The sequence below is a fragment of the Solanum verrucosum genome, unplaced genomic scaffold (genome assembly GCF_900185275.1).
Source record: "Solanum verrucosum unplaced genomic scaffold, falcon-dt-bn FXZP01000305.1, whole genome shotgun sequence".
Lineage (NCBI taxonomy): Eukaryota > Viridiplantae > Streptophyta > Magnoliopsida > Solanales > Solanaceae > Solanum > Solanum verrucosum.
In genome coordinates, this window is record NW_026019908.1 from 305185 (window position 1) to 325192 (window position 20008).

Here is a 20008-nt window from a genome sequence, read left to right on the forward strand (position 1 = left end):
TGATCAATTTATTAGACGACAACTATTTACCATCAAATAATTCAAGTGAGAAGCAAACATGGTAACAAAATTACTTTTTTCCTAGCTATTTAGAAGGTCATAAGAAATAATATTGTCCGGCAATTATATACCTTGACCCATCTACATGAAATAGAAAATCTCACCATAATTCAAGGGTATAATTGAGAAGAAGCTTTTTATAGAGTTTTAATCCAAACACAAAATGTGGTGGGAAATAATGAACCAAACACTTGGAAAAAAATATAACTCTCCATTACTAATTTGCAGGGGCAGATCTACCCCGCTCATTGAAAGATTATATATATTCAAATTTTAGTTTATGTGTATATATTTAATACCCCCTGAACATATACCAAAGGCGTAGCTCAGTGGCGGAGGGTGTTCAGGTTTGTGCTTTAAGTGTGCGCGTTCGAGTCTGCTAATAGTATTTTTATCAGCTTAGTTTTAGGCGTTTTAATTTTTCATTTAATGAAGGAACCAGAAAATGTGAGAATTAGTTTTAGGCATTTTAAATTATTTTTAAAAAAATAATGGAACCATAAAACATGGAAATTTGGGATTTATTAGTTTAATATCTAATTACAAAGTCGAATATTAAAAAAAATCTTTCTTCTTTTAGGATCTTTCCACTTTTTTTCATCGGTCTCTTTCTTCTGTTGCTGCTGGCCTGCTGTTGTTGCTGCCACTTGCTGCTGCTGTTGGGAAGGAAGACAATCATCTCTCCCATCTCCATTAATAGCTATCTCGATAAGTTTTTGGTTCTTTTTTTTACTAGATTTCTATATACTTTAATTTATTTCGTTATTTCTTTATGTGCTTTCTCTTATTTGGCTAATTTATTTGAGCATTTATACCTCTTCACTTTTTTATTTTTTCATAGGAAAGTTTTGACTTTGTTCAGCCCTATGATTGAAGTTTCAATTATTTTATTTGACATTTTATATATATTTCTTAATCTAAAATTGGAGAGATAGATAAATCTAATCAAATAACCACTGCTTAAACTTTTTTGGTAATAGTTTTATTGTGTGTTTATATTCTTTTAAATTCTAACTAAGTTCTTACTTTAGGTTTCAGTCTTAATATTCAATGAAGAAGTATTTTATCCAAGTATCGAAATCAAATTTAGCCTCTTATAATCATAGTCAATCTAACCAAGAAAGAAATGTCAATCGTTCAGAAGTATCATCAAATTCTTCTCAAGAATTTGACTTGAGTTCTTTAAAATTTGATCCCAGTGAAAGAACCCTAATATTGAATTATCATCCAAATCATCGTGATATTATTAGAAGAGCATACCTTGTGAATGGGTCTTGTCAACCTCGCTTGGAGATGCATGAGTATCCTCAAACAAATATTTCTTGATAAATGCACATGTTTAATCATGATATGTTTGATGGTGTATATCATGATTGGTTGGAGTATAATGTTAGTAAAGATGCAGTCTATTGTTTGTATTGATATATATTTAAAGACCATAATTAACATTAATCAAGGTGGAGGTGAAGTGTTTCCATGTGCATGATTTGAGAGTTGGAATAAAAATAGTGGTCTTGACAAGCATATTGGTCTACCGAATAGCTCACATAATTGGTCAAAAAAGAAATGTCAAGATTTACTATGACAACATCAATCTATTCAATCTGCATTTGAGAGACAATCTAATCAAATTAAGCATGATTATTATATTCATTTAAGTGTTTTTGTTGATGTAGTAAGATTTTTCATAACTCAAGGATTCACATTTCGATTATGACAAATCTAAATCATCACTTAGCAAGAATAATTTTCTTCAGATTCTCTCATGATATGCAAAAGCTGTGATAAAATTTGTGATTATGTACTTGAACATGCCCCTCAAAATGATCAAATGACTTCTCTAATGATTCAAAAAGATATCGTAAATGCATGTAAGATAGAAACAGTTAAAGTTATTATTGAGGAACTAAATGGTGACCATTTTACTTTACTAGTTGATGAATCTTTTGACATTTCACGCAAGGAGCAAATGACTATTGTATTACAGTATATTGATAGAATGAAATTTGTGATGGAGCGACTAATTGACATTATTCATGTTCAAGATACCAGTGCATTATCCCTAAAGGTGGTAATTGTTAATTTATTTGCTCAACATTCTTTGAGTCTGTCAAGTGTGCGTGGACAATATTACGATAAGGTAAACAATATGCAAGGTGAGGTCCATGGCCTTAAGATGTTGATTAGGCAAGAAATTAGACCGGCTCATTCCATCTATTATTTTGCTCATCAACTTTAACTAACTCTTGCTGGAATCTCAAAAAAAATGTTTTGAAGTGGGAAAACATGTGGTAATGGTCTCAAGTATTTTTAATGTATTGAGATCTTCTTTTAAGCGTATGGATGATTTACGAGATTCTCAAAAAGCAATAATTCAAGAGGCATTAGAGATGGGCGAACTTACAATCGTTAGGGGCTTGAATCAACAACTTGATCTTTCGAGAGCTTGTGATACTCGTTGGAGATCTCATTGTAAATCCTTTAACAATTTAATTCTTATGTTTGGCTCTATTCTTGAAGTTCTTGAATTACTTGCTCTTGATGCACGAAGTATAGATGAAAGAGCCAAGGCAACGGGACTTCTTGAATCTTATCGAACATTTGAGGTTGCGTTCATGTTGCATTTGATGAGAGATGTATTAACAATCACAAATGTGCTCAATAAATGCTTATAAAAAAAATGAGCAAGATGTTGCAAACGCCATGCTACTTGTTGAAGTAGCAAAGAGAAGGTTGCAAGTTTTAAGGGATGATGAATGAAATTCTCTTATTGCTAAGGTATCTATATTTTGTACCAAACATGAAATTTTGATACCTAATTTTGAGGAGCTATATGTTAGCTCACTACTAAAAAAACTGATAAAAGAGACCTAAAAATCGAGACCTCAAAAGTAGATCGCTAAAAAGAGACCTCATGAGGTCACTATTTGCATCTATAATTTTTTTTTAAAAAAAATAAGAGACCTCATGAGGTCGATTATATATATATATATATATACATACATACATCGCTTATTTTAAAATTTATTTTGGCTACTACTTTGCCTAACCTCACAAGGTCGCTATTTGTGAAAATAAAAAATAAATTTTAGAAACCTTCTGAGGTCTCCTTTTTTTAGTCAAATTTGGTTAATAATATTTTAAAATAAGAGACCTTGTCTCTTATTTTAAAATATTATTGCCCAAATTTGACGTCTCTTATTTTAAAATATTACTGACCAAATTTGACTAAAAAAGGAAAAAAAATTAAAATAAGAGGCACGTCTCTTTCCCACGTTTTATATCACCTAAAAGGCCCTAACTCTTCTCTTTCTCCCGTTTCTTCATAGACGATTGTATAGCTTCAAAGACGGAATTGCATCTCTGTTGACCCTCTGGCAACTCACTTACTCAATGCGTCGATTTGTGGGAACTCTATCTGTCAATTTTAGAACAGGTAATTTTGTAGCTTTTAATTTTTTTAATTTGAAAAGTTGTGAGCATATGTAGCTAGTTAAGGTGTAATGCTTGTTGATATTCAATCAAACCTTTAGAATTAGCATTAATAATTGAATGTGACATAAGAAATATGTCAATGAGATTTTTCTTGTTTTTGAAAAAGATGTAGACGTCATATGCTGTTGTTTATTAAACATGACCAAATCAATTTCATGTATGGTTCTGCCTCTTTTCCTCTTTATGTTAATGCTTTTTTTTAGTATATGATTCCTCTCTTTGGAATAGACAAATAATATTAGTGACCAAATTGAATTAAAAGATGAATTTTAAGGAAAATCATAGGATATGCGTGATTATCTATTTTGCCAACTCAAGCAATCTAAAGGATTAACTAATATTCCACGAAAATAAAAATGTGAACAATTAACAATGAAAGAGGAAACTAAACTTTGTGAATGGGTTGATAACCTGCATGGTAGAGAAAAATGTACTCGTATGATGTGATTCAAAACAGAAAATAGAGTTGTATTTTTTTGGTTTGGCAGAGCATGATGGATCAAGTTGTGCGTATAAAGTTTGTTAAAACTCAAAACTTTGTTATATTATTGCTTTTGTTTGTGCTGCTAAGATACAAATTACCTTATATGTCCATTACCATAGGAATGAAGATAACATACCTCCAGTGTTCAGAGGCGGATCCAAAATTTGAATTTTATGGGTTCACAACGACCTCAAGTTAATCTGTAGTTATAATTGAGTTCATAGGCAAAAAATGTAGTTATTAAGTAGATTCTTTAACATGTAACCAGACCTCTAGATCCGTCCTTGTCAGCTGTCAAAGTCAATACACAATGAATTACTAAGTTATGAAAACCACTAAAGGAACCAAATAATCATAATCTGCATTACTCACCGAGTAAACTGGGGCAGCTGTTACAATACTCATTGGCTCTGGTGCATTGTTTGGAGAGAGAGCATATAGCGCAGCCTGAAACAGTTGTGTAGATCCCGTTCCAACTATAATGTGATAGTTTCTAGTCTGAGCATTACCAACTAGATTGTGCAGTCTAGTTACTGCATTTGCAAAGTCTGGCTCTAGAAACCAACAATGGTTCTTAGTATCCGAAAAATAACTAATGGATTGCCAACCTCATAAAACAAGTATTGTTTTGTCTCCCATGTCCTTCCAGCAGACCTTGTACATGGTCGGATCACCACTGCAGAGATTGTAACAAGACATTAAATCTTCTTCGTACTGTAATCATATTAATTACTAAAAAACAACTTCCTTTCATAAATGGACCATAGATTGTTTTTTCATTATGAATATAGTATCCACCTTATATTGTCCGCAACGTCAAAAACATAAACCAAAATTTTCATTTCAGCAATCACATTTACATAAATTTTTCAACAATGCAACACAATGTACCATTAATTAAAAATGGTACAATCTAGACAATAGTCCATGCTGCAACATCATTTAATGTTGCAACATCATTTAATCTGCCTCACCTAACCATCTAATATGTATTAAATGATGTTGCAGCATGGATTATTGTCTAGATTGTACCACTTTTAATTAATGGTACATTGTGTTGCATTGTCGAAAACTTTATGTAAATATGATTGCTGAAATGAAAATTTTGGTTTATGTTGTTTGATGTTGCGGACAATATAATGTGGATACTGTATTTATAAGTGAAAAAACAATCTTTGATCCATTTAAGAAAGGAAGTTGTTTTTCAGTAATTAATATGATTAAAGTATGAAAATGTATTGTTACAATCTCTTTAGTGGTGATTCGACTATGTACGAGATCTACTGGAAGCAAATGGGAGACAAAACAACACTTGTTTTATCAGGTTAGCGATCCATTAGTTATAATTCGAATACTAAGAAACATTGTTGGTTTCTCAAGCCAGGCTTTGTAAATGCAGTAACTAGACTGCACAATCTAGTTGATAATGCTCAGACTAGAAACTATCACATTGTAGTTGGAACGGGATCTACACAAGTGTTTCAGGCTGCGCTATATTCTCTCTCTCCAACCAATGCACTAGAGCCAATGAGTATTGTATCTGTTGCCCCATTTTACTCGGTGAGTAATGCAAATTATGATTATTTGGTTCCTTTAGTGGTTTTCATGACTTAGTAATTCATTACATACTGACTTTAACAGTTGACAAGGACGGATCTAAAGGTCTGGTTACATGTTAAGGAATCTACTTAATAACTATAATTTTTTACTATGAACTCAATTCTAACTACAGATTAACTTGAGGTCATTGTGAACTCAATTAAAATTTAAATCTTGGATCCACCTCTGAACACTAAAGGTATGTTATCTTCATTCCTATGGTAATGGACATATAAGGTAATTTGTATCTTACCAACACAAACAAAAGCAACAATATAATAAAGTTTTGAGTTTTAACAAACTTTATAAACACAACGTGATCCACCATGCTTTGCTAAAACAAAAAAATACAACTTTATTTTTTTGTTTTGAATCACATCATACGAATACAAATCAAGACATCATCGATGAAAAAGTATCTCGACCTCCAAACAACATTTTAGGTATATTTTTCTCTGCCATGAAGCTTATCAACCCATTCACAAAGTTTAATTTCCTCTTTCATTGTCAATTGTTCACATTTTTATTTTCCTGGAATATTAGTTAATCCTTTAGATTGCTTGAGTTGGCAAAATAGATAATCACGCATGTCCTATGATTTTCCTTAAAATTCATCTTTTAATTCAATTTGGTCACTAATATTATTTGTCTATTCCAAAGAGAGGAATAATATACTAAAAAAAGCATTAACATAAAGAGGAAAAGAGGCAGAACCATACATGAAATTGATTTGGTCATGTTTAATAAACAACAACATATGACGTCTGCATCTTTTTCAAAAACAAGTAAAATCTCATTGACATATTTCTTATCTCACATTCAATTATTAATGCTAATTCTAAAGGTTTGCTTGAATATCAGCAAGCATTACACCTTAACTAGCTACATATGCTCACAACTTTTCAAATTAAAAAATTAAAAGCTACAAAATTACCTGTTCAAAATTGGCAGATAGAGTTTCCACAAATCGATGGCATGAACTAAAGCTTCAAATTGAGTAAGTGAGTTGACAGAGGCTCAACGGAGATGCAATTCCATCTCTGAAGTTATACAATCGTCTATGAAGAAAAGGGAGAAAGAGACGAGTTAGGACTTTTTAGGTGATATAAAACGTGGGAAAGAGACGCGCCTCTTATTTTAATTTTTTTTTTCCTTTTTTAGTCAAATCTGGTCAGTAATATTTTAAAATAAGAGACGTCAAATTTGGTCAATAATATTTTAAAATAAGAGACCTTATGAGTGTCTCTTATTTTAAATATTATTGACCAAATTTGACTAAAAAAAGGAGACCTTAGAAAGTTTCTAAAATTTATTTTTTATTTTTTGTTGTCACAAATAGTGACCTTGTGAGGTCGCATGGTTTAGGCAAAGTAGCTGCCAAAATAAAATTTAAAATAAGCGATCTATACTAATTTATATATATATATATATATATATATAATCGACCTCATGAGGTCTCTTATTTTAAAAAATAAAATAGAATAAAATTATAGATGCAAATAGTGACCTCATGAGGTCTCTTTTTAGTGACCTACGTTTGAGGTCTCAATTTTTAGGTATCTTTTATCAGTTTTTTTAGTAGTGTCACCTAAGACACATAATTTCCGGATTGTACTCATCATCTTTTTCAAAAACTTGCTCTTCTTCTTTTCATGTTCCGTCATCTTTTTCTTCCTCCTCCCAATTTTTACCATCATGTTCTTGAGAATCTGGTTATCCTGCACTAGAGTGGAAAGGGTAGAAGTAGCACTACCTGAGGCCGATGAGCTTTCTCCTGGTCCTGTAGGAATACTCCTAGTCAACTCCTGAATCTGCAAGTGAATCGAAGTATCCATAAATTGCATCTGTCCTGATAAGTGAACTAGTGTCGGTGGTCCTTTCAATAGCAACTCAGCTGGAGAAGGGATAGAGTCTAAACTATGTGAATCAGTGCCCTCAATGAATGTGCCAAACACTGGATCTTTCACATCAAACTTTCTCTTCTTAGTCACATGCCTTGGACACTTCTTTTTCAGTGGATAGATACTTCCTTTGGGACTCCTCATGTTATCTCTCTCATGTGTCACAAACCACTCTTGGCCTACTTCCCTTGCCCTTGTCATGTGAATATCATTATTGACATCGGAAGACAATAGTAATTATTGATCCTCGTGGAGTCAAAATGAACTTTTTTACTGAGGATCGTAACTACCAAGTCAGCGGAGAAGTTGGTTTCGGCGACATGCACATAGAACTCTCGAACCACCGTGTGGTTAGCCTTGATAGGCACATTCACGAAACACATCCATCCGCCGGCCTCCAATCACCCATAGAAGTTCGGCATGCGCTCTAGAAATTTTTTTTAAGAGAAGATCTCTCTCCTTTGTGATATTCTTTGTGGGGATGTGGTCATGCAATCGGTGGAATTTAGCGGACACAAACCGCTCATGATTAGAGATTTCATCTTCCATGATATTTTCTTCTATTTGTTCCTCCACTTGATTGATGTCGTCGGCCATGATTTTGCAAATAAAATATATATACATGATGCAAACATGGAAAATGAATGTATAGACATGTAAAGCAATGTATTGTCAAGCAATTAGGTAAAGAAATGAGTGAAAAAGAAATCGAGTGAATAGAGGTGAAGCTACTATTTTTGGTAGTTTTCACTACCAGTTATACAACTCATCACGATCACGAGATTAGATGTCGCAATAGTGAGCCTCACCTTTTCAAGTCATCGCGATCACATAATTAGACATCACAATCAATTTCAAAATTTAATACATTCGCAGGATGAGACATCATGATCGCATAGAATACTTCAGCCTAGAAAATATTTTTCACTTTGGCATAACATCGAACATGTTGTGAGCAACCTGTTCTCATGTCGTTTTCAACCAATTGCAAGCCCCTAATTCACCCTTATTTAGTTAACACCCATTACACAACATTAAACAACAACACTACTCCACACAAATAAATTTTCAACACCAATCATGATAAAAAAACTAAGGGCGAGAATCACCCTTTTTGCAAATAATTCACCAATTTCAAGCAAATATAAAATAAAATAGGGGGAAGAAGACATACATTAAGTGATGAAAAAAAGCTTGAAGGGAATTCTTGTCAAAAATTGATTGGAGTAATTGATTTTATAGTGGGGTGGGGTGAGGGGGGAGTTTTTAGGAGTTTATGGGACACTAAAATGAATTTCAAAACTTCTGCCTTGTTATATTCACGTGAGTCATCATGGTCGCGACTCCGCTCTTCGCAATCGCGATAAGAAGCTATTTTACCTTTCGCGAATGTGGCACTAGTCACCCGCGATTGCGACTATAGGCCATCGTGATCGTGATGAGTAACATGATGTCACACTTGCTAAAGTAATTGTCTATTTGGGAGATGGCTGAGCAAAAAAGACGATCCACCCAATTTTTAAGGCACACCTGAGCATCCAAAAATGTGTCAACTCCTATTTTTGAAGGTGTTTTCACCCCAAACTTCAATCCCAATCAATTTTATACATTCAAACCAGTTCAAAACACCAGCACCAACTTTGAAATTATGAATGTTAGTTAAAAACAAAATCAAATCTAAACTACAAATAAAAAATGAGAAATTAAACTAATTTGGGTACCAATGGGTTGCCTCCCATCAAGTGCACAATTTAACAGTGCAATACAACACCAGGTATATCACCTTTGTGTATTCACTTCGAAGCAATGAACCTCCTACCAAAATTTGCCTCATACTTTCATTTTGGATCCTTGGGTAGGGTTGAGAGAGTCACTAGGCCACCTGAGCATTGTTTTTCATGATAGTTAACCCTCAATTGAGTGACACTCTTGATTCCGTATGAACTAAAGTTTCCATAAATAATATTTTTGGTTCTTTTACGCAACTTTAGTATCATCACATTTATTCTAGCTTCTTTTTTGTTATTGGTTTAGATTGGTTGCAAAGGCACAGAATATCCTCAATGCCCACCACCATCCCTTTTTTTATTTCCGCATTAGCTTCCAAAGTAGCGATTTCAAACTCGAGTCAGACCACCTTATAGAACCTAGCTAGGTGTAAGGCATGATACTTCTCTTCGATCCTTTTGACCATTGGATAAGGAGTAACATCTACCTCCTCTCTTGTTCCCACCATGGTCCTAAGAGTTGCGAGTTCAAACTCGAAATTGACTGCCTCATGGCACCGAGTGAAGTGCATTTTGAGAAGCATTTTCTTTTCTTGGGAGAGTTGGAGTAGGGCCCTTTCACCCTAAATGAGCTTTTCTTCCACGACCCTAACCAAAATTAGGTTATCACATTTGATTCACAACATGGACATGGGTCGGTATAAGGCATACCACTCCCAAACATATGATCACAAAAAAACATAAAATCAAAACAAAAGAAAGTAAAGACAACTATAAACAATTTAGATAGAAATAAGTAAACTAGAAATCCTAAATCAATTCAATACATCTAATTGAAATAAGTAAACTAGAAATCCTAAATAAATTCAATACATCTAATTGTTACCCAACAATGGTGCCATTTTTTATAACACTCAAATTACCCTCAAAACAAGTTCTAAGAGTAAACGGTCGTCATCAATAAAAATACACAACTAAGAGTCAGGATCGAATCACACGAGGAACAATTAGTCGGCAATCGAAAAGACAAAGGATAAATAGATACCAGTTTGAATCTAAATATGCAATCTACAAGACAATCAAATAGAAAGAGGTCTTGCTAACAAAATAAAGGATTTGGGCAAAGACAATATCAAGCAATGGATGATTGAGATTTAGGAAATTTGGAACTCAACACTCATTCAACGATCCATTGTCATCTCAACATATGTAAATTAATCAAAGATTGACTAGATCATCATCAATCAACACGTATCTTCTTTTAGTCTCAAAGTGATTTATCACAAAATCTCCTTTCGGGCTCAATTGTGTTCAACAACAAGCAATCCAATACTTTAATCTAAATCCCTGCTCCTAGTAAATTTAACATTCAACAGAGTAATCTAAATTATCTCATTTCGGTCTTAAATTTAGGAATCAAAGTCAAACATGACTATTAATCTAATTCTCTTTCAAGCAATCAACAAAAACTGGAGGCTAGATTTAAGCATGAATCTCAAATCATAGATTAAAGCATGAAAATTAGACTAAACCCTAATCATCAAAGCATGAAACTGTAATGACTCGAACCTTCGTTAATTAGGAAAAGCAAAAATTTGGGAAAAATTTGGGGCCACTGTCCGCCAGGGCGGGCCAGATGCTGCTAAGGCGGTGACACCAAGGCGGGGTAAGTTAGCGCCAGAGCGGGATAGGCGAGACAGAATGTAAATAACGTGAATTCTTATTTTCTCCTTCTTCCTAAAATACCTAGATTAGGCGTAAATCACTCAGAAACCCTCCAAAAAGCTGCTCCAAGCTTAGGAAAGAAGGAGGAAGAGATTCGAGTGTGAGGATGGCGAAATCTTGCGGATTCTTGGCCAAATTCACCGTCATGTCGTCCGAAAAACCAGAAAATTAGCTGCAATTCCTCCGTGCAACTGCTTGGCGTCCAGGTAGGCTAGGTTTTATGAATTAGTAGTTATAAATTTGTGTTCACTATGTAATATATGTAAATCAATGGTAGGATTTATGCGTAGGCCTTCGCGCACCGAACGAAATACGATTAAACCCTAGGAAGAAGCCTTAAATGATGAACTAGGGCTAAGTATGGTTGAATTAATGTCTACATGAGATTCGTCGATGAGTAGTTCATTAGGATGGTTGTGATCCTATTATTGTGTGTTGTGGGTTGCTCTTGCTTCATTGTAATACGTGTTTGTATGTGAACGAAGCCTGTTGATCACACCTAATGTGAACAAGTATGAATGAAGAACTATACATTATGAATCATCTCTTGTTGTATGATTGTGATGATATGCCTTGTGATTGTGATTGTGGATCGGTTGCCACGTTCCGGCATAACTAACTAGGATCGGTTGCCATATTCCGGCATAATCTTTGGATCAGTTGCCACGTTCGAGAATAATCTTTGGATAGGTTGCTACGTTTCAACATAATCTTTGGATTGGGTACCACGTTCCGGTATGCTAACAAATTGAGTTTTGGTTCCATGAGAGAACCAATGACTTGACATAATTGTAGGCCTTGAGAATTGGGAAATTGTACCTTGTTCATAATGATAATTGATGTTGTAATTACCGGAGTTGTTTTATGGTTATGGGGACTTATGATTGATTGTTATTCTATGTTGAGTAACTTGATATGTACCTTGAGGTGGAGTGATACAGTAAGTGGGGAGTGAACGTCGCAAAAAGTGTTAAGGACCAGGTAAAAGATGGTGTGTGTTGTAATGGCAAGGAGTGGGGTGTGGTGTACGAGATGTAAGTGTTTAGGTGGATTTCACCTTGGAAAAAGGGAGTTGTGTTTAGTAGTGGGCTTGAGGTAATGTACTACGTGGCCATGTATGGGTGCTATGAGGAGGTAGTAAGGGTGTAACATGAGCGGTTAGTTGGAATGTTGTAGTTGTATTTGGGGAATTGTCTATGTGTTAGAATGGTTACGCTATGATCAAGAACCTAGTAAGTAGGCTGGCCGATAAAGTGGTTAGTAGTTAGAGTGCCAGTGTGATTTGGAGGTATTTCGAGAGAGAGTAAAGGTGTAGAAGCAATAGGTTTTATTGCATGATCTTATTAGTTGATTTCTTATGTTATGTGGCGGGCAGTGGGTTGACCAATGATGTCAACTAGTACGTGTGGTTGTACTGATACTACTCTTGCTATGTCTTTTGACATAGACTGGATGCAGGTTGGAGACGTTTCATTAGATGAAGACGAAGAAATCTCCAACAACTTCTATTTTTCTTTCCGCATGGTGAGAGTTGTGTCTTTTATTTATTATGTCCAGTTGTACTCTAAGTAGCTCTTGTACCTGTTTAGACTAGATTCTTTGGGGGTGTAAGTTACTTTACAAGTTTTAACTCTAAATTGTTTAAAGTTTATTTATGAAAACTCGATGATTTTGTTTATCTCTATTTTTCATTAATTTTTCGCATGTTTTAACTGTGGGGTATGAGTGTTCTCCTACTTAGGTGGTAGTATGTAGGTGCCCACACGGCCCAGTGGGTTGGGTCGTGATAGAAACCGCATACAAAAATCATTAGCGTGAGCAATCAAGACCCAGATGATTTGTCTATTTCTAGCATAAAACATTAATCTCAATTACACAATTCCACTTACAATTCTAGAAATTTAAATCAAGGGAGTGAACAAGGAAATAAGCGATTTTACTAATAAGAATACACATTTTAAATTCAAATGTGAATTGTGAGGCAATTTGCAACTCTCAACCCAGATTGAAATCTACAAGTTTTTCTCTACTCTAAGCTAAGAAGATGGAATTCTCTCTCTAGGATTGTTGTATACAAAATGGATACAAGATGGATATATGAACAATGATTGTTGGTGAGTGTAAAAAAGATTTTAAGGATCAATTTGGGGAAATTCCAAATCTGCCCAGGTGCTAGGCGTTTTACCCTTCTCGGTCATGATAACTAACTCACGCGGTCGCGATGAGTAGAGTTTCTAGGTCATGTGATCCCGACCTCTGACCACGCGATCGTGAGATTTAAATCTCTTGGGCAATGCGATCACGACCTTTTCTTCACACGGTCGCGATGAGCGAACTTCTGTCAGTTCTACTTTCTTCTAATTGACCTCCTCTTGTTTCAATTCCACTTGATTTCTTTAAACATCTTCTCAATCAACTCTGCATTTCATTTTCCTGCAAATATGAAGCAAACCACATTAAAAAAACAATTCTAAACTAAAGAAGGTCAAAATAACTATCAAAAAAGCCTCAAATGAGTGGAAATCCACCACTCATCACTCACTCCCTTGTTTTCTACACTTGTGTAGTTTATGGGATCCGTTCATCCTGATCATCCTCTCGCACCTGTGTCTGAGGCTTGATTTGAGGAGTTTGTGAGGTAGTTGTTAGTCATCACGGAAGGCATCACTCACTCTTCACTATGTGTTTCTACTATTCTAGGATTGTATACATTCAGACTTATTCTTTTATAAAAATCTGTATATTTACGTAGTGGCTCGTATACGTGACACCAGGTTTTGGGGAAGGTTTGGTTATGTTATTATTTCCGCTATTCTTACGTTATGTTTAGTCCTTTTTTCCTTTCTTACTTCCGTATATTCCTTTGTCGATGGTTGCTTTGTTGACATGTCTTGATTGGATAAGGCAGGTGTCATCACACCCAATTTTTGGATCATGATAGTTAGAACTTTTACCTCTTCACACCGTTGCATTTTTAAATTGTAAAATGATAAATTTGAATGATCCAAACTCAATGAATGTAGTTCTCTAAAGCAATGAAGAAACAATCTATTGGGGAGGGGAAAGCTCCACGGGACCACCTATCAGTAGTTCTAGAATTCTTTCACCGAAGTAAGAAGATTGCTACTCTAGCCCTAGCTGCTCTACGCAGATATGATCTTTCCTCTTCCCTGGGCAATCCGCTAGAGACAAGGACTTAACATTTGTTGTTTTAGTGGGTATGTTTTTGCATGGGTTTATGTTATGAAACATTAACTTGCATAAACTCCCTTTTTTTCTGTGCAGGTCTAAGTCTATGTTTTTGTTTTGTTTGTGGACAAACGATATCCAGTTAGGCCTATGGCTGGATCCTTTTAGATCTACGAGTCATCCGGCCCCGACCGTTTACATAAGAACAAGGAATATATGGTTGTTGAAGTGTACACTTGTACACTGAATATGTAGGAGTAGTCTCACCCAGTAGATGGACAAGCCAGTAGTACAAATCAAGGAAGCCTTGAATTCTAGAGCTTTCTTTCCTGATGGGGACTAGGAAAAGGAGACGAATATAGCTAAACAACTGCAGCAGAAAGAATGAAAAGCCAAAAGTCAAGGTGCATAGCGGTCTTTTCAAGAATAAGGGAGTACAGAATAAGGGGTTTGCAAGAAAAAAGTGAGTCCGCTGGAACTATGGACAAGGATATTTTACTCAATTCCCCTCTTACTATTTTGAAAAGTGGAATAAAATGAAATTCCATCGATGTGTATGTAAGACAACCAACATTCTTTGTGTTCAATTAGGCAAGCCAGGCAAAACTTCTTTGTGGGAATACCCGGCTATCTCTTACTTTAAATAGAGAAAATCTCTGGAATTCTCTGATGCCGGGGATTCTGTCTAAAAAACTATGTATTGTGATCTCCGCAGATAGATCGTTCTTTTCTTTTCATAAGATCTGAGTCTTTCGCTGATTGACAGAAATGCCGGTCGGAATTCGAGAACGGTCCATCCCATCATAATGGAAGGAAACCCGGGACTGAAAACAAAAAGGATAGGAATGAATTGAGTAAACAAAGAATATATAGAACCTTGAGAATTTTCTCTTCTCGACAATGGTTCGAATCTTGGGCAACCCACTATCATATCAAAATTATAATTCTCTGTAGAGAAGTTCGGATTTTTCCAATCAACTTCATTAAAATTTTGAATAGATCCACATACACCTTGGTTGACATGAGTATATAAGTCATGTTATACTGTTGAGTAACAAGCCTTCCATTTTCTGCAGGCTAGAAAGATGTTGTTTGCTGCAATTCTATCTATTTGTGCATCAAATTCGAAGAAGATCTCAATTTATAATGAAGAAATGATAGTAGCTCTATGTTTTATAGGCTTTATCATATTCAGTCGGAAGAGTTTAGGTAATACCATCAAAGTGACTCTCGACGGGAGAATCTAGGCTACTCAAGAAGAATCGCAGCAATCCCCAATCCAAAAGAAGTAGTTCCTCCGAAATCCAATGAACATCAACGATTACTTAGGATCAGCTTGCGAATTTATGGCACCGTAGTAGAATCATTACCAATGGCACGTTGTGCCTAGCACCGAAAGAGAAGGCCTTGTTCTGCAGGGTATGGCCCTGGACAATGGAAAAATAGAATAAGATGGAGCCTACCTACTTGGTTCGGACGAAGTGTCTAAGTCACTTCATTTCTTTTTGTCCAAGTGCACGATCAAGATCAAAGTGTCCGTCCGTTCGATAAGTCAGCCAGTCGTCATCTTATCTTGAACGAGCATCATCGTCCCCTGCATTTATTGAAAAATTATATTTGATATAGGCTTAATTTTTTCTAATATCTATACATTGTTGGTTTCCCACACCAGGAATAAATTTCTCTTCAACTATTTTTTGAATTCCTTTACTAAAAATCTTGATGTTATTACTATTCAAAGGAATAGTTCAACAACTAAGAGGAGACATATAAACACGACAAAACAATTAATTTTTCAATTTCATTTTCCCATAAATTTTTTGTCTATCACATTGCAAAAAAAAAGTGAACGTTTTTTATTTAATTTAAAATTGAGTTTTTATTTTATTTTAATATATCTTATAGTATTATATGAGCAACTACAAATATATTACTTTATGTATGTCACATATTTGTTAATTTCATAATCTAAACAAGTTTAAAGAAAAGAGATGTGTAGTCTTCCACCCCAAAACAAAAATTCAAATACTTTAAGTTTAGGTCAAACTAGTCTTTTCTAAGAAAAATATTATTACCTCAATCACAATTTAATGTCCTATATCAATTTTGTAGTGAATCTGATAGTTTGAATTAGATATGATATTGGACTAACTCTATGAAAACCATTTAACTTTCTTTGGTCAAAGTCTTAAAATCAAAGTTGTCATGTATTATGCTAAATTTAAAACACACTACACATATAATAAATTACAAAAGTAAAAGAAATAAATCATATATTTTAAATAAATTTCTCAATTAATGTTAAAATATCATTATTAGCACAATAATAAAATTCTTCGCAATAATTAATTTAACAATCTAGTTTGTTCACACCTTTGCACTTAAAAAATTTATCTTACATTTAATTGACAAATAATAAATTTTCCTAAATTGAACAAACATAATTTTCAAGAAACAACTTAGCAGTCGAGAGTGTACATACAAAACACGAGATACTGTCTGGTTCACTTCTTCATTTTAATTTTATTTTTTAAAAAAAAATCTAAGCAGTCAAGAGGAGACACTTGAATCAATATAGGTGATAAGCGATATCATTTTGCTTCTTCACTTACTTCAGTTTTGTAAGGGAATAGATTAACAGCCCAGAGGAACATGTAAACGCGATCGAGACGGTATTGATTTACTCATTCATTTTATTCAATTCATTTTTATTTTTTATTTTATTTCAATAAAGGACTCGAATTACATGATGGTGAGTTTGATTCAATTCAAATCTTGTTTTGTTTCTCAATTTTTTCCCTTGTGTTCATTTTAGCAAGTGCCTTTGAATTTATAGACCATTTTTAATAAATTTTAAAACCTAAAAATTAACAAGATTGACAAATATTTGGTTTCTCCTTCTTGAAATCCTGTTTCAATTTTTTTTGTCTAGGGCATATCGAAAAAAATATCTCTACCCCACAAAGGTTGTACCAAAAGTTGTATACATCTTCCCATTTTCAAACCCTAGTTTGTGTATATCTCACCCTTTTTAAATCCTACTTGTGGGATAACACTGGTATGTTGCTTTTTTTGTGTGTATCGATATGTATGAACAATCTCATTTAAATAAAATGAAACTTCCATCGATTTTCCCAAAGGTATTCACTCAATTTTTCAATCTGAGAACGAGACTTTCATCTCGATCTGAGAATGACCGTCATTGAAGGATGATGCTTTCTTCATTCCTTATAATCATTCCTCTATGTTTCTCTCAAATCTAAAAGCTTTGTTTTTGCTCTCAGATCTATATGTAATATTAATTTCTAATTTTAAAAAAAATTATTTTCACTTTATGACATACAGTGTATATGTACGGTGATGATTAAGATAAAGTGTATGTATCTTCAATGGCATATGTGTATATTAACCTAATTAGGATAAAGTGTATGTATGTTTAACGGCATATGTGTATATTAACCTAACTATTTTTCTTTTGTGATTTCTAGAATTTCATTTGTTTTTCAAATTAGACTCATTAGTATGGAGGGAAGATCTTACTTTGTGAGAGCATGATTTGTCAATTTGAATAATTAGTTGATATTGCTTTTTGTATTTAATTCCACAGTATATGTCCAATATGCTCGAAGCACAAAATAAAAAGAAAGAAGATGCCAAGAGGAACAACAAATCTTCTGGAAAGGACCAAGAGAACTCTCCCAAGAAGATATTACAGAACAAGCGAAAGCAAAAAATTATTTATGGTATGTATTTAATTCATTCGGCATCTTACACTTGACTTATGTTGATTATTATTTTCCTTGTTCACTTTAATAAATTAAGAGAGAATTAATGTCTTTTTTAATATTAATCTTATTATTAAATAACCTTTTTAAAATTAATTGAAGTATTAGTAGTCAGCAAATTAATTTCAATGTATCATTAATAATTTTTTCTTAGTAAAATAAATTTATAACAAATATTGTTTCAAGGGAACAAGGGAAGCAATTCACAACTTCCTATGAAAGAGGGGAAGGATGCAAACGATCATGAACAACAAATTATTCACGGTACATAATTTATTAATTTATTCTACAACTTATAAATGAATTATACTATTAATTATCTTTCATTTGGTTATTTATGATTTTCAGGTGAGTTTGAGAGCCTTGGCGAAGATAACCCATTGAATAATTCTAATGCTACCTTAATAGACAATAACATTGACAATACGTGTTTGTATCCCCTCCTTCATGCTTGCGAGGTAATTGTTCAGAACTTATGTCTATCAATAAAATTTTTTATTGAGTATGCGTGTTATATTTCACAATATATTTTTATATCTCCAATCATTTATAAAGGAATACTATGAATTTGCAGGAGTTAGAAAGTGAGAAATTCAAAGAATGCAGTGAAAGCAACATAAAACAGGATCAAAAGGATTCTTTTGAGGAGGAACTTGTTGATCAACAACAAGAAGAAGATATCAATGGTACCTAAGGAATTTTACATTTTACAAATTAAACTTATGTTAACTATTTGGAAAAAAAATTCCCATTGAAAGTAGAGATTTATCCTAAATTCAAATCAATGAGCGCATGGTAGTTGAAACACTTGCCCTAAATGGCATAAAACACAATGGTAGCCTAAAATACAACCATTAGATTGAAGCTTCAGTCCCACTTTTTGAACTTATTATTTATTTTACATATATCATGCAATCTCGCATATAATTTTCAGGTGATTCAGATCTCAACAAAATTACTTGTGAAGATGGTCTCCCAGATAATTCTGATCGTATTATAAACGACAATATTATCAATTATGGCTCGAGACTTTTGGCAAGAGATGAAAATGATGGAAACTATCATATCACACAAGGAATGCCGAGAAGTACAAAATTTCGTTCCATCGACAACCTCTATAAGGTAATTCATATAAAGCTTATGTTTATCTTCTTCTATAACATAAAGTATTTTCAACAAGTTTCTAATATTGTTCAACAATAAGTTGCTTTTTCTTTACTTTTGGTAATTAGATACTTGACAATATAAAAGAAATTGTTAAACTTATTTTGATTATCTCATCAAATTTCCTTTCATTCCACAGTGTACTTCCAGGATCTCACCAATTGAAGATGAATATAATTGGAATTGTCCAACTAAAGAAGACCCAAATATGAATCATTTGGCAAACGAATATTCAAGTATCAAAACAAATGAAAAGAACGTTGGTTGTGAGAGAAAAGGGAGAAACAACAATGGAGAAAAGGATTTTGATACTTCTTCCCCCTAAGTTCAAGATTGCATTTTTATCATTTCTTTGAATTCTATCTCCAAGCTCAGATTTTCTTTTGATCCATTTTTTGAATGTTGAATTTTATCATTTCATGTAAAACTTTAAATTTAAGTCGCCTTTATAAACTTTGTCAATTACTTCTTTAGTTCTTCTTTATTAACTATCCTTTATTAAGGTTTATTTTCAAAATTCATCAACAAGAATGGTGTAATCTCTCTCGAGTAATAAAAGATCACATTTGACATCAAGGGTCTTTAGAAAACAGCCTATCTACCTTTACGAGATAGTGATAAGGTCTGCATACACTCTATCCTCCCCAGATTCGACTTAGTGAATTTCACTGGGTATGTTATTGTTGTTGTTGATAGTATACCAAATCAATAAAGGTAAGTATTCTCAATATCAAAATGTTTGTTCACAATAGTCTATGAATTCATAGAGTCTAAATAGCTCACACAGCATGTAATAGATCTTATTTCCTACAGTTCAACATAATGATCTTCACAATAACTAAATAAGCAATGGACGCCAACAAGACACCAACCATGTGT

The 20008-nt window shown here is 33.7% G+C and overlaps 1 protein-coding gene across 1 annotated transcript; it reads left to right on the plus strand.

Annotated features, from left to right (window-relative positions):
- The first annotated feature begins 17790 nt into the window (after positions 1-17790).
- LOC125821520 (uncharacterized) lies at positions 17791-19454 on the plus strand. Its single transcript, XM_049500941.1, has 6 exons — positions 17791-17923; positions 18152-18229; positions 18314-18423; positions 18540-18651; positions 18900-19087; positions 19269-19454. The coding sequence occupies exons 1-6, from the start codon at positions 17791-17793 to the stop codon at positions 19452-19454; spliced, it is 807 nt and encodes a 268-aa protein (XP_049356898.1).
- The last annotated feature ends 554 nt before the right edge of the window (positions 19455-20008 follow it).

Bases quoted from the DNA above. Each gene is read 5' to 3' on its own strand.
- LOC125821520 (XM_049500941.1), top strand. From the start codon at position 17,791: ATGTCCAATATGCTCGAAGCACAAAATAAAAAGAAAGAAGATGCCAAG. The intron at 18,230-18,313 runs GTACATAATTTA...TATGATTTTCAG, and splicing joins TGAACAACAAATTATTCACG to GTGAGTTTGAGAGCCTTGGC. The intron at 18,424-18,539 runs GTAATTGTTCAG...ATGAATTTGCAG, and splicing joins CCCTCCTTCATGCTTGCGAG to GAGTTAGAAAGTGAGAAATT.